Source organism: Papilio machaon, chromosome 11 (assembly GCF_912999745.1).
Source record: "Papilio machaon chromosome 11, ilPapMach1.1, whole genome shotgun sequence".
NCBI lineage: Eukaryota > Metazoa > Arthropoda > Insecta > Lepidoptera > Papilionidae > Papilio > Papilio machaon.
This window is the reverse complement of record NC_059996.1, coordinates 1624397-1640678: the sequence shown is the minus strand read 5'-3', so window position 1 is coordinate 1640678 and position 16282 is coordinate 1624397. Positions and strand designations below refer to the sequence as shown.

Here is a 16282-nt window from a genome sequence, read left to right as displayed (position 1 = left end):
AGTCTAATATATTTTATAAAATTCTCGTGTGACAGTTTTCGTTCCCGTACTCCTCCGAAACGGCTTGACCGATTCTCATGAAATTTTGTGAGCATATTCAGTAGGTCTGAGAATCGCCCAACATCTATTTTTCATTTTTTTTAACTGCGCGCGGACAGAGTCGCAAGCGACAGCTAGTATTAAAAAAAATATTTAGTTTTCTGTGTTAGTTTCGACCATGACATATTTACCTTGTAGGTGTAATCAAGCTATATATAAATTTGATACGAAATTTTCTACCTTTTTTTTACTTTACTTTTAAAGATTATGCAAATATAGCAGTTGTAGTAAAAAAAAAATATATTAAAACTGAACATAACCAATAGAAAAAAATGTTACTCAAAAAGTAACTTGAGTTAAATTTAATAAAGTAAATCTTTGTATTAACCGTTTAACATATTTAAAATATTAATTTAGCCTACATTCGTTAATTATGCTATAAACATGAGTAAAGCATCCGTTAGGAGCATGTGACATGAAGTTATTGCTAATAATTAGCGACTTCCATTTGCTATTAAGGAAACTCGTATGTAGTTCAGTGATTACGAGAAGGTCTCTGAATAAAACTTACTATCGAAATTAGTATCATAATTTCGATAGTAGTTTTAACAAGTTCACTTTTGTTTTTAGATAAACGAAGTCAAAGAGTTACATTAAAAAAAAGTTTCATATACTCAGTTACGTTAAAATCGCGTTGAAGTCTTTAGTATGACATCTTACTTGTAAACTTTTGCGAGTAGTTTCTGTTTTAAAAATTTTAAACTGATATTACCAATACCAAGAATTATATAAAACTAGCTTTTACCCGCGACTTCGTCCGTGCGGAATAAAAAAAATGCACACAAGATAAAAAAGTTCCTATGTCCGTCTCCTAGTTCTAAGCTACCTCCCCATCAATTTTCAGCTAAATCAGTTCGACTGATCTTGAGTTATAACAAGTGTAACTAACACGACTTTCTTTTATATCAATAGATAGATCTAGTACATGTTACACTGTTGTAACAATTTGTAAAATTATTCAATAAATATTTTTAAGTGCTAAATACTCAATAGAATCACAACACCCAAACTTTTGCATTTGCTAATCCAACATTACATTGTAATAAAAATAATTACATCAAATAAAGCGCAGTCACATTTCTCTGCCAATTAAAGATCATCGATGTGAATAGAAATAGAAAATGTATGAAAGTTTAGACGTCAAATTTAATATTTCCTGTGCAGTCAGATGAAAACAAGCTTATACGTTTCAATGATCTACAATAACTGATCATTAGTGAAAGTATATTTACAATTTATCAAAGAGTTAATTAGAAATTCCTTAACTTTGATTTTTGTCACTGGGTGAAACATGAGATGCCAAATTTTTATAGAAAAGACGTAATAATTTAGGAAAATGTGCCGCACAAAATAGGAAGTAAGTTAAAAGAAAATGCATGTAGGTTCATTCTTAGGCTCTGTAAAATGTAACATTAGTAAGTAGCACAAACTGTAATGAAAAACTTTCAGCTGACGGTCCGGAAAACGGGGTGAATCACGTTTAGAATGTTGAACACTTTTACGTATAACAGAAAGAGATTTTACTTGCACGATGCTTGCGAACCATCCCGGTGAATCGCAGCGGTCAGTCGCGCTTGCGCATCGGAGACGCTCGCACGCGCCTCTTAATACGTAAAACCGCGCTCGAAACTTACGAATTGTGACAGTGACATGGTTTTGTGCTCTAAACGGATTAAGTTACGGTGTCATTGAAAACGTAAGTTAACTTATATCAAGTATATTTTGTGAATTTTTTAAACTTTGTATATGAAAAAAAAATTAGTGTAATTTTTGTAATTAATCATGTTTTGTCGGCAGATGAAAATTATTTGATTATAATTTCAATTGCATCAATTCTTAGTGGGCGTAACGCATGTTATCTGGACACGCGAAAGCAAACACAGAAACGTATGAATGCGTATTAATTACAGATGTTCATTTGTAACGTGAGCGTATTTAAATTATTTAGAAATCGTCATCGTGCAAAAAAATGTACAAAATCGTTGAAGCGGTGAACAGCCGGTGGCCGCAAGATGCCGCAAACCGCTTTGACGGCAACCGCATCTTGATAGTGTTGGTTTAATAGACAGTTGATACAGCCTATAGTTTAGTACTAGATTTGTAGTATAACTTACCACAAGAATTTCAAACTATAAAATTGTTCTGACTAAACAGGCAATTGAAAAGAATAAACCATGCTATCTATTACTATTTGTAAATTATATTTTTGACTTTAAATGTGATATTTTAATATTTGCTAAAATCATCCACAATCGTAAAATTAAAGCAAGATGTAAATCAAGACCATGATGAATGCAGAATAATAGAGCGACACAACAATATTCTAGCGATATCTAATACTCATGCAAAATGCAACGAATCCACTGGCCATTGCTATGGACACCAAAATTCATTTATTTCCCAGGATTAACTTAAATATTAAATTCTTTTTTGCATCATGTTTTAAATCAGTAATTTATGTATACATTTAATGAAATAATAAATAACAATTCATTCATCTATCGCTTATTAATTTTATCGACATAATTCTTGACGATGAAGATAATTATCGAAAGATAAAACAAATAAAATGAAAAATAAATTTTACTTTGTGTTTTAATTAAATCATTATTAGCTTTACCTTAAAACGAAAATGAACGTTAGCTTTTCAATTTTCATTAATAATAATTAACGTCATAACGAAAATATGTAATTTTGTACAATATATATCACGAGTTTCAAGCAGTTTTTGGGACTATTAATTGTTTTCATATTCATTTTAATTTCATCTTTCATTGTTTACGTAATTAATCGACAGATAAGATAAGCGTAAAGATCTGGAAATTAAAAAAATGAATGATTAGTCAAAGTTTTACTTTTACGCATTTAACACTTGTATACAATTTTTAAACACTCATAAATTGACATCTAGAAATTATGAAAGAAAGTATTAAAAAAATAGGGGCTACTACATTGTCAGATGTTATGCTGCTAAGAAATTGCATGAAGGAATATCCTGAAAAAGTGTGAAGCATGGTACCCCTCCGCTGGAGATGGTATCCGCGCGTGCTCGAGTGTGTTAGTGGTGCGGCCAGTGAGAGTTAGAATGTGTAGCGGCGACCTGTAATACATTGCAGAGAAATACTGCTGCTATACACGGACTGCAAACAGTCATCAGCTATAGCTGCAGATGTTGTCAGCCAATCTGAAGTTAGGCGTTAACCGAAAGACGAACCGAAGTTTGCTCGCCTTGTTAAAATGTAGCTAGTTCAACTCCGACCACTTGAAGGTGCCTGTATTTACTGTTTAATGCAGTCCGTTTACAGCAGCTGTTGGCCTCCGTAAATTTAATACCACGTCTTAATAATTTCCTTCTAACACAATCGCGTGTTTCGACCAGACGTTTTACGAAATTGTTTGCGATGTAATTTTGGTAAAATTATCTAGGTTTGTCGACTAAATGCACATCTGTTAAGACGATTGTGGATTTTTGTTACCGTTACAAGCAAATAACTGTGGAAATGCGTGAACTACATTTGATAGGCTACGAATTATGAGCTTTTTAAAAATACTTATCTCTAAAATAGTACCTGTTAAGTTAAAATATTTTAATTTGTCTCGTAAAATCTTTATTGTCTATTTAAAACTACTGTCACCGTAATATAAGTTTGTATTTTCAATCATAAAATATATCGATATTTGAAATCGATCATAATACGAAACTAGCTGGTAAAAGCCCGGAAGCTGCGAGATATCGATTACGTATCGTCGTAAAGTATCGGTGCTCGGTATTACAAGATTCAAATTTTATGACAGCTCGGAGATATTGAGTTTACTGCGAGTGGAAGGAGCAGTGTAGTGCTATCCAGCATTCATTTACGTCCCACCAATATCTATTTTTAAACAAAATTTACAATTAGTATGTTATTTGAAATTTTTTAAAACTTATTATTTCTTGTAACTTTTTAAATAAGCTTTAGGCTTATGCTAGTTTTTTTTTTAGGATAAAATCATAAACTATTCAAAGGGCGGAATGCGAACTCACAATCACGTGATCGTTGTCCGGATCCATTATGCTCTAATCATTATGCTAATAGCGCTCCTTTTTGCGCGAGTCTTGTTCTAAAAGTTTGAATTGTATTATACAGCAATAAACATCGTGTCCACACTACGCTTGTTTGCGAGCATTAGTAACATGAGCACTACTTGCCCACTCGATGGGAACCAATTTAAAGAATGTCCATTACCATAAAATGGTAATTTATCTAAGACATTTCATAGTTTTCATGTGAAATCGCTTTCAGAAAAGTAAGAGTTAAAATTGTTGTGGTTTATCTATTTCACTTATACGAATCCAATCTTTCAAAGTTTCCTAATACATTTTTAGATTGAATAAAATTAGGCCTTTCCACTGTCAAAGCACTTGGACAAAAACAATTTGTCTTCTAAGATTTTACCTGAACAATCCACGATTATATTGTAATTAAACACTTCGCTTAATTTCGACGTTAGTACTTAATTAATAATTTCGCATATACGGATATCAAAAATATTTAAGATTGACCCAATTACGTGAGCCGTTGTCAGATTCTGTTACTTACGTTCAGCTCATAATCTTATTGTCTTTCATCACGCGATGCTAACGTCTTTAAGACATTCTATTTTAAATTACGCTGCATTTTAACTTTGGATTCGCAGATAAAAATAATCAGATTGACAAGATTTAAAATGCAATATTTTATCTTTTTTACTTCAAGTATAATAAATGAATTACGAGACACAATGCAATAGAATTGTTTCTTTCCAAAGTTACAGAAACTAATTATAATGCAATAAAGTACAACAATTTTTTTATCAAAGTCGTCCACGAAAATCCGATAATCCTTCAATAAGTTTTGTATACCAAAATGGTAGACTAAAACAACTATCCTAAATTCCTCAACTAAATAAAGTTCTTAAATAACGCACATGACTAAATCAAATAAACTCAGCATAGACTAAATGTTCAGAAAATTCAACAATCAAGATTTAATACTTTTGTATAGCTATTCGTTGATATAACATTGTATTCAAGATACAACAACGTTTTATTCGAGACGAAAAAACATTATTGTTACAATTAAATCAAATTCGCAGACAACTTGTAGGTTTGAGCATCATTTGAAGGCATTAGTAGTGTTTGATAGCTTATTTAAAAGATTTTACGGCGCTTTTATTGGTTGTTAATACGAGAACGTGTACATAATCTGATTAGACGTGCGATGAATTGTGATTGTAACAGATATTCTGAATACGTCACTTAATCTGAACAATCTGCCTGTTGTTCTAAAACTTAAAATAATACTCTACTTTGTCTAGTGTAATGTTACTAACCATTGTTTTCTGAAACCGAAATCCCAGTTTAAAACATATTTCTGTTTTGTCAAAGATAATGCCAGAGACGACGATATGTTTTATATAGAGATTTTTGTCTCAGAAACCAACTTTAAGTAATTTCAGATACAAATATCAGAATCGTCATAAAAAATTACAAACATGTTAACAAAGATTTGATAAAAAAAATTGGCAACAATTCAAAAAAATCTAAAAGGTGCTTAAATTTAAGCTTGGAAATAGGTTTCTAAACATATAAATGGCTACCAAATGATATCGACTTAAATAAATCATTCGAAATTCACTTATAAAAATTCCCAAGCCAAAGGTATATTTATCGGGAACTCCTCATAAAACATCCTTAATTTATAGCCATGTCATTATTCTGTTAGTAGACGTATTTTACTTTTGATAAATATCATACCGCAATATATATTTAAGACTCGTTTGTGTCCGCGGCTTCACCTCGAGTTCGTATAATTTATGAACTCTTCAATATTTTGATAGTTGCTCAACTAGTGGTTTTGGATAACTGTAATAATAACTATGTTATTAGTTAATGTTTTTGGATAATCTGTGCTCAGAATTGAGCTTGATTGCGTTTTTTTTCTTGGCTAATAAATCACTAACTTTATTGTTCAAAAAAAAAAAATAGCAATACTGATGTTTAGATATAAATTGTAATTATTTCTAAAACAGTTTTGGTATGACTCGGTATATTACGGACTTAAGAAAAAATCTTTTAATTTGAACCTTTATATACTGGAAAGATAGACGTTACATAATCATTGGCCACGGAAAATGTAGGTTTTATAAAGCTACTAGTGGTCCGGAAAATAATTGTCGGGCAATCATCACGTCCCAAGCGTAATCAGCATAATTGTACTTACCACCTCTGACCTAGAAAGATATTCTGGTCCGCTTGACATCCCGCTATAATAACGTATACTAGTGCAACAACTTGAAATTATAAACATTAAAATTGGTTGAACAAAATTAGTATTTTAATTTAATTAAATTTATTAAATTTATAAACTTTCATTTTCTTTTCTTTCTGTTTCTTATTTCATCTAAAATTCATATTTCGTAATTTTTCTTTATCCTAAAACAAATGATAATTTCTTAATTTAGGTACACAATATTGCCCTATGTAATATTTGAGTATGGTATATTATCAATAGTAACTGTCGCCAGCAACTCCGTCCTCGTGGAATTAAAAAACTTATTAAGTAGCCTATGTGTTCTTACAGACTATGTTCTACATCCGTGCCAAATTTTATCAAGATCCGTTGAGCCGTTGCCGAGATACTTTCAAATAAACATCCATCCATCTATCTAAACTTTCGCATTGATAATATTAGTAAGATTATGGTGACACTTCAATGTTTTATTGTTTAAAAGACATCGTTACATTAAGACAGAATTTTTAGCTCTTAGACTATATTTATGTATTTATGATTCTGTGAAAACATATTGTTAAATAAATCATACCCACTATACATTACGCCATGTACAAGATAAATCGAATCAGAACAAATATTCTGGACTATAACATGTTTATCGAACACCATTTATACTTGAATGGCGTATTAAATGTAAATGTGTAGAGATATGTCACCGTTCGCTGTAAATCTTTATTGAGATAAGATACACCCTGTATATGTCACCGGCAGTTTGTGAATTCCTCAATTTTAAATTGCCTAGAAAAATCTTATAAAAGCTGGCAAATTACATATAGAACAGTAAATATTCATCAATCATGATAATTAGATTGGTTTAAAATGAGATGCCGTGATACTTAACTTTGCCTAGGTAAATTACGAAAGTGTGGAATTCACAATGTGTCAGTGACATATACACGGTTACTGAACTTAAAAAGAAGGCATAGACAGCTACTGCAGTTTTTTCTTTTTATAAAACCAAATGGATTCCCCGTCATAAGTATTAACCAATAAATTTATTCAATGTTTCTTTATTGCATATTCTATACAGGATACTAGTTTTATTTTATTTAACATTGCAACTTGCTCATACACGAACTGAGAAATACGCAATGCTGTGTAAATTACGACTTGAAATAAACATGTTACAATTTTTGTCGTAAATAAAATTAAATGCTTTTAGTAGTTAAAAATTTTAAAATATTTTATTTATTTTAAAATATTAATTCCAATTCATTTTTTTAAAATAATGTTTGATAGTGAAAATTATTGGGCACGTTATATATAAATGACAAGAACCATTACAGTTTACCAGGAGTTTAGGTTAAAAGTTGCCACAATTTCCGCGCAAGCGCACTAAATCTATTGCGGAATTTGTGCTAAGTTGATATCAATTTAGACTTCGCTGCGTATGCGATGAGATTTGAAACTTGTTTTAAATGATCTTTAATAAAGATTAAATGAATGTGAATCTTTAATTTCACATTTATCATTTCGAACCCATTACTTTTTGAATAACTCCGTATATGAACGTATTTTGATAAGTTTCGTAAAAAATATTTCAAAGGCAGCTAACAAGAAGTTGATAAACTTGGATGTTGAGTTATCATGCAATACCCGTTGAAAAGTAATCGCTGGGCGGCACCGTGTGGCCAGTGCCCGATAACCAACCTCTGCCCACCCACCATATGATCTTATAGCTTTCTCCACTTAATACTAAGTAATTTAATCGCTTATGGTATAGTCAGGATAATGAATGGTTATTTTTAATCTTTAAAATAGTTTTAAAAATGGAATAGTTAAGTAAAACAATGTCTAAACATATTTATAAGAAACTAGCTTTTACCCGCGACTCCGTCCGCGCGGAATAAAAAATAGAAAACGGGGTAAAAATTATCCTATGTCCGTTTCCTGGTTCTAAACTACCTGCCCACCAATTTTCAGTCAAATCGATTCAGCCGTTCTTGAGTTATAAATAGTGTAACTAACACAACTTTCTTTTATAAATATAGATGTACCACATGGCATCGTGTATCTTATAATATGACTTGTCTCACTTAATCTACACTAAGCGGCTGTGACTGACCAGTCTATAACTTTTTGTACATTAAAAGAAAAACTTTGAAATAGACTCATTTTTAATTGTTACGTAAGATTACGAAACAAAGAAGTAGAAATGAACTCCCGGAGCTTTGATCCCGTTTAAGATACGCAGGTTATGGACCTTTGTAATTATAAAACAATTACAACACTTTCCCGCGCTTTTAAATATCTCTGTTATAAAATTAGTCAGCTTTATTTATCATAATAAAAAACTAATGACCTAAACTTTAAAGATCATAATTGCATGTGTTAGACTGTTTGAAATATAACGGTGTACTTTTTTTTAACTTCCTTTGTACCGCTTTTTATTTCTTCGAGCGTGAATTTCGTATTTTGCAAATTCATAAATCATTTTTTTTAAATTTAGATTAATTAAGGAAACATTTTTGCTTTTTACATGAACTTTAATTTTTATCATTTATCAATTTTGACACTAGTTTCATTTGTCTGTGCAATTTTTGTGTCGACATTAGATAACAGAGATGTGTTTTAGATGTGTTTTGTACGATTGTGTTTAAGAGTTATGAAAGCCGGATTAAAGAATCGCCCCCGATGATATCTAATGTGATCTTTATTGGTTAATGTTATTGTTTTCTATTTTTTTTGTTGGCCTACTCGATCTATACCTGTGTAAACAATAATATCATAAAATATGGAATTGGCAGATGATTATAAGTTGATGTTATTAATTTTCAGAACGAATTTTGTTTTAATTTTTATGAGGTATTCAATCTTTTAATTATATCTTTTGACTCCTGTTATCTTTTATAACTTTTATTAAAACGTCCTAATAAATTGGATTGATTCGTATAAATGCAATTAATAATTTCGTATCGGATCAAACTACTATTTATTACATTCATTGCATTTGAAGAATCAATTTATTAGTCACATAAAGAATCTAGTTTAATTTAATTCAATGAAAAAGTTCAAAAATAGCTCTATAAACAAATTTTTAAGAAATACGTGACTTATCTTAATAGTTTTAAAGCTTAGTCGATTTACAATTGTGTCAAATAAAACAACTGAACTTTTTGTATACGTCCGTCGGTGTTTAAATTTTATTTGCTGGTTCAAATTATTATGGTTTTCATTAGCACAATGTACGCGGAAATGGTACTATTTTACAAATTACTGTAGCCTCATGATGTTTAGAAAGTGAATGCATTGTTTTTGTTATTTAATAATTTTATATGACCGTGTTTACTTATAGCAATTATATATTGAGATCGCATATAATGGGGGCAAACTATAAACACTTTAAAATATACTTTCGCCGTTTTAAGCCTTAGATATAACAAGTATTCAAGCAGTAGTTAAATAAAAAAATCTTATAACCGTACAATAACCGCAGTGGAAAAAGTGTTGACCGCAAAAACGTAAAATACCAAAAAAAAAAATCACTCGCACGAATTGCTTTTACATTATATTGAAACCGCTAAAGCTTTAACCATATTGAATATCAATAAGTCCGCTTTAATACAGATACCTTTGAGTATAGAGAAAAGGACTTGGCAAAGAGTGGTGAACTAAATAAATTCCATCAATTTCACGTTAGGTTAAATGTCTTTACCATATACCAATAACATTACGTAAAATTGAAACTTCTTTAGAAATGCATAATGACTGAAAAATTACGTGTAAATTTTCATCTGACAGTAGAGAATGCGCGCGCTTCACAGGTCCTGTCTCTTGCAAGTCAAAGATGCAGACTATAGAATGCTGAATTGTAAATCGGCGAGTCTGTCAGTCTGTGGAATGATTGTCGACGAATTGCGAAATGCGGTCCGACATTTAAGGTAACTGCTTCTGAGCGCTTGACCACTGTGACAATTAAATTTGAGACACACTGCTTAATAGGATGTAGAACAATATTGTGTCATTCTAGTAAATAATCAAGCAATAAAGTGTCGGTTAAGTACTTGTCTTGCGATCAGTAGGCCCTGGATTCGAGTCCCACATGTACCAATGTGTTTTTAACATTTACATCGAAATGCAAATTACATATATTTGAGAAGAAATTCAAAGATATGTGTGGAGTCAACCAATCCTTACTAGACCAGTGGTTGATTACGGCCTTGTCGCTGTGACGTGACTTAGTGTAGGCTTCGAGCCCCTCGATGGGGATGTCTAATGAAATGATGATGATCGTAATTTTTTTTTTAATGTACCTATACAAGTACTCAAAAGTTATTGAATTAATAAATGTTATGTGTCTAGTCAATTTAATTTCAGATTAAGTTCCCGAGATTTAGTACTAGACCAAGGATTTTGTGGATACAATCCATAAATACCTATTGCAAGTTAAAAAACTATAGAAATAAGAATAGAGGTTTAAACAAGTTACTCGCATATTCTCTATGCTTTGTTATCACATTTATGCGTTTTACAAAAGTGTTAGAAAGTTGACGGCAGTGTGTCATGGTATGCAAAATTTAGTGCAATTTGCGTACCGTAAATTTTGGATATTATAATAAAGTTATTTAATGTATTGTCCCGTGGAATAATATAAATTATTTGAGATCATTTACGAAACCTGAAACTGCTAAAGAGTAGATTTTAAGTCATAAAATAACTAGTGTAATTTAATTATTCCAATTTCTTACTCTCTGATAAAATTTTAGCCTATACTTTATTGAGTACATTAATCTTTCTTTGTTCCAAACCCATTCAACCATTCTGGATTGCTAATAAAAATCCATAAATCCGTCTATCCAAACTTATCCATCATACTAATATTATAAATGCGAATGTTCATTGTTCATATGGATGGATGGATGGATGTTTGTTTGAAGATACCTCTAGATTGGCTAAACGGATCTCTATGAAATTTGGCATAATTATAGAACATAGTATGGAAGAACACATAGGCTACTTGTAAAGTTTTTTTAATTCCGCGCAGACGGAGTCGCGGGCGACTGCTAGTTGCTAATATTAACAAGAATTAAACTGTAATAATAATTAGTCGTCTCATTAACTAGATAGTTTCACTTTACGATATTCAAACTGGATTACATTCACACGTCGAATCCTTTTCCTGATACGGAGTATGTGAAATTCCACTCTCACTGTATGACTTATGCGCTTGAGATAACTTGGAACATGTTTACATGGATATGGAAATAGCGAGAGTGGTAATATTGAATCGGGAACCATTACCTTGAAATAATTAAAAGAATTAAGTTAGATGCATTCATTCATTTGTATGAAACTAAAATATTTAAGTACTTGTGTACTTAAATATTTTAGTTTACCGATTATTCAATAACTTAATCTTACTAATAATATAAATGCAAATGTTTAGATGGATGGATAGATGTTTGTTTGAAGGTATCTCCGGAACGACTGAACGGATTTTGATGAAATTTGGTACACAAATAGAACATAGTCTGGAAGAACATATAAGCTACTTATAATTTTACTTTTTAATTTTGTGCCGGCAAATTCGCGGGCGACAGCTAGTGATTGATATATCATGTACTATAAACCCGTAAGATTGAATTATCGAAACCTGAACAAAGATTTGTTTATCGCTGTCATTTTTTTAACACTGAAAACACTGAGATATAGACCGAAAAAATTGTCTGACCCGGTGGGCATAATTGATACGAAATTGCAAAAACTCATTAGTGACACCCTGACAATAATAGAAAGTGTCACAAAATCCTTGTCATAATGCAGTTGTTAAGTTTTTCCTTTTAAGTCATTTTCTATGCCTAAGTAGGTTATATTTATTTTCGGACAGATCTAATCGCGATGGCAGCTCCTGTTGCACCGGGCCAGACAACGTTGTAGCACTAAAATAAGTTTTAGCACACGTATTAATGTTTATATCGAATAATTCATATTTTTTTGTTCGGTTGAAAGTTCAGAGCAAGTATATTAACCATTCGTAATTAAATTAAATTTAAATTAAATGAAAAACTAATCCAATAAGCTTGTTCGCTGCCTGTGGCCAGCGGTGTTTTCTAACTAGCCAAGCTGTAAATGGCAATAATTACTGTCCCAGCTCGTGTAACTGGAATTCAGGGTTGCCACATCTTTTAGTAAATTGCTAAAGGTCTTAACTTTCTATTAACTTTACTATTTTTTAGTCTTAATATTATTATTTTTTTAATTTGTTAACTCGATCAGGAATCACTTTAAATATAGAACCTTAACTTATTGGGTAGTAACGGACTTTCGTTCTTTAGATCGTAGATTGGAATCTCAGCATTAAAATATTATGAAACATATTCTATACAAGCTTGAAGCTTATTTGGGAATGGTTTCAAGAAATATTCGTAAATTAATTTCAATTATCTTCTAATATTTCATCATATTAATTGATGTTTCTAAAGAAAAAAATGGTTATTTTGAGAAAACTATAAAAGATAGATATATGCTATCGCGGATTTTTATTTAGCACATTTAAAGGGCTACAATTCTTCTATACATCATTTTATGTAGGTCCTATAGTAAGCGCCTAAAGCAAAAATGTCCCTAATTTTCGCAACAAATTTTGAAGCTATATTCAAAATCTAGTAGTCTTCTAGTTATTTAAAAAAAAGGGACCCATCTGCAAGCACTTCCTTTCGAGTAAAATAATTTTTATCAAAATCGGACCACCAGGGGCGGAGATTCGCAGTAACACAAATAAAAAAAAATACAGTCGAATTGATAACCTCCTTTTTGAAGTCGGCTAAAAATACAGTCTAGTGATATCTTATATATATAAAAGAAAGTCGTGTTAGTTACACTATTTATAACTCAAGAACGGCTGAATCGATTTGACTGAAAATTGGTGGGCAGGTAGCTTAGAACCAGGAAACGGACATAGGATAATTTTTACCCCGTTATGTATTTTTTTATTCCGCGCGGACGGAGTCGCGGGTAAGAACTAGTTTAAAATATTTGTTAAAGATGTATCTTATATCTTTCGCGATGTAATTTTACTATTGTGAATATATTTTATTTAAAGAGAAAATTAAAATGTTACATTTCGTTTTAGCTTTTAGAATACCTCGTAAAGGTCAAAATGTAGCGAATGTCTTATTTTTTGCATGTAATTTTAAGTAATTAAGTTTACAAAGTCAAATAAAGTAGCGTAGTTGTACAAGTGCTTTAAATTATACTATTTCTTTTAAATATTGCCCTCGGCTGTACTCAGAGATATGCAAAGTAGACTTTTATTACATTGTAAAATATATAATGTTGGAAATAAGCTTTAATAAACGCTTTAATTTTATTAAAGTACGTCGTAAGACTTTAATGTTTGTAAACAGGTAATTTTTAGACTAATTAAAGTATCTAGAAAGTATAGCTAAGTAATGTTAGGTTCATAGGTGTCAAGGGACACCCGGATGGAACGAAGTTCCTTTCGATTAATTAGTGAAGGAACCAATGTTTATTCTATGAATAAAAAACTTAAGTCTTCACAAGAAGTACATTTTTTTGCTATGAATTTTCGTTATATATTGTCACGTCGTTGCCATGGTGAAGTAGCGCTCATTCGTCTTTAACATACTTACTATAGCAAAAAGTGTCGTGACAACATTTCGTAAGAATTTTTTCCGTCTAGCCCCCTTTCATAATGCGCGATAAGGAACTTCGTTCCAAAAGGTACTAGTAATAAAAAAAATATTCAGATTAACTAAAAAGTAACCTAATTAAACGTTTGACAAAGAGGGTAATGTTTTACACGCGTATGTAAGTTTGTTTTTTATGTATGTGGGATTGTATGTATGAAAATTCTGTTTTGACGGCCTAGAGCCTAAACTACTGAACTAATTATGACTATTGTGGTGCCATTCGATTCGTCTTCTTCCCCAGAGTGTCATAGATTAGGTCATATATTAAATAGGCTCAAAACACATATAGTGGACATAAGAATTACTAAAAAAATGTGAAAAGAACGAGTTCAAAAAATTTTTTTCATTACAAATTTTTTTTTTCGATGCTTTCAAGGAAAGAAATTTTATATATAACTTTACAGTTTATTTACTTTGAATTAAAAAAATTTAAAATCTTTGTTTTAAAACGTAGACAATAGATGGCGTTATTTCATCTAATTATTATTATTTAATTAGTTGCTTGACCGGAACATGATGACACAGAATTCTATTTTAGCAAAATGAGGTAATCGCTTGCTCATTTGCCACCTTCTACTACATAGCTACCTGTATAAAAACTTTTCAATGAACCACAGCAACTATGTTATCACGTGTGCGAGATTCCTCTTAGCCATATAAATATTCTGTAAAGGCTAGTAAATCTGTTGAGGCGGCTGCGAGGCGGTTAGTCGCGTCACGTACTGTTAGCCGACGGTATTGCGGTCGCCTAAGGTATTCGAGAGTAAATGGACGAAAATTAGCAGTAAATTAAAGTGAGACATCAGCGAAATTTACGTTAATTCCATAATTATACCGTTTGCTCTCATTTCGGATTAAAAATATTACTTATTCCTTTGTTAATTTATTAATGATAGCGAAGGTTTATTTACTGTATGTGCGTATCAATGAATGAATAAAAAAAGTTACCATCTCATTCAATTAATTAGTGATGAATTGAAATACAGACGGCCTATCGATATCGATATATCGAAATCATATCGTCATCGATGAAATTTGTACCGTCTACCGAGCGTAAAGTATACCAAAAATCTCACAATAATTTTTGACAATTGACGATACGAAGGCGATTGTCACAAATAATCATGTTAGACCCACAGTTCATTCATATTACAGTTGTCTTTCGTACTCCTGTTGATTGTTTACACGTAGGTTTTTATTATATCTTCTGTTGCAGGTTGCGTCGGAGGTGCGCTGCAAGTGCGGTGATGCGCCGCGCGCGCCCGCGCTCCACACATGCATGCCGCCCGCGCACCAGGTACTACCCCAATACAATGTTACATCTCCGCACATAAGTATAACCTTATTTGCTTATTAATTAGTTCATTGTTCCTTATTCGTACAGAAAAGTTTTGAAACAAGTTGCCAGCATTACTTTTTCCGATATTGTGTGACGTGGAAGCCTTTAAGAGTCGGTCACATCACCCATTAACATAAATTGGGAATGTTAGTTTATTCTTCGTTATCTTTTTAGATTGTTCATAAGTAATAAAATGCGATTAAGTACAAATTGGTATGAATATCCTAGTATTTATGAAGTTCCTAATTACAATTTTTATCTAAAATCTATTAATTTAAAACTAGAATATAATAAATTGAGCTATTGATAACACGGAATTACATTCGATGTTAATAATATTTAATCTATGAGCTGACTGGTTTGTCTCTACTGTTATTTATAGTTTGTACAAAAGCTCTTAAAGCTTGACTTCCACGGCATGTGCTTCTGCGGATAGACCTGGTCAGACATGACGAATAATCGAACCAGTGTTAGCTCAGTCGAAAGCGCCGCAGGTTGGTTACTTCGAAACGTTAAATCGATGCGTTGTGGATGTTCGTGGTAAACCGCCGTCTGCGGATTAACACACCGTGGAAACCTATCATTACATGCGACTCACGCAAGTTACCATTTATGGATCGAACATCTTGTATCGCAAATGGAATCTGCGAAACTATTTAAATCAGATGTAAAAAGTAGTTAAGATATTATTAGTGTCTGTCCTAAATCATCTTTAGAGACCGAATGGTCCTATAGTTGCGAAATGCGATCTAGACTAATATATAATGAAGTACTTATACCAAAACAGTGTCTTCATACATATTTATGGTGGAACATCACGTTGGAGTCCATAAAATCAATCAGCAGCCAATAGTAATCAATTATTTACCTTTATTTTT

The 16282-nt window shown here is 31.6% G+C and overlaps 1 protein-coding gene across 2 annotated transcripts in view; it reads left to right on the top strand.

Moving 5' to 3' along the window:
- Positions 1-1651: 1651 nt before the first annotated feature.
- The window catches only part of LOC106718891 (serine proteinase stubble), a 77707-nt gene continuing 63076 nt past the window's right edge, over positions 1652-16282 (top strand). For both annotated transcript variants that reach the window (XM_045679928.1, XM_045679927.1), the window contains exons 1-2: positions 1652-1795; positions 15282-15362. In XM_045679928.1, coding sequence (XP_045535884.1) covers positions 15341-15362 — 22 coding nt within the window. In that variant the 5' untranslated portion in view covers positions 1652-1795; positions 15282-15340. The remainder of the gene's footprint in view (positions 1796-15281; positions 15363-16282) is intronic.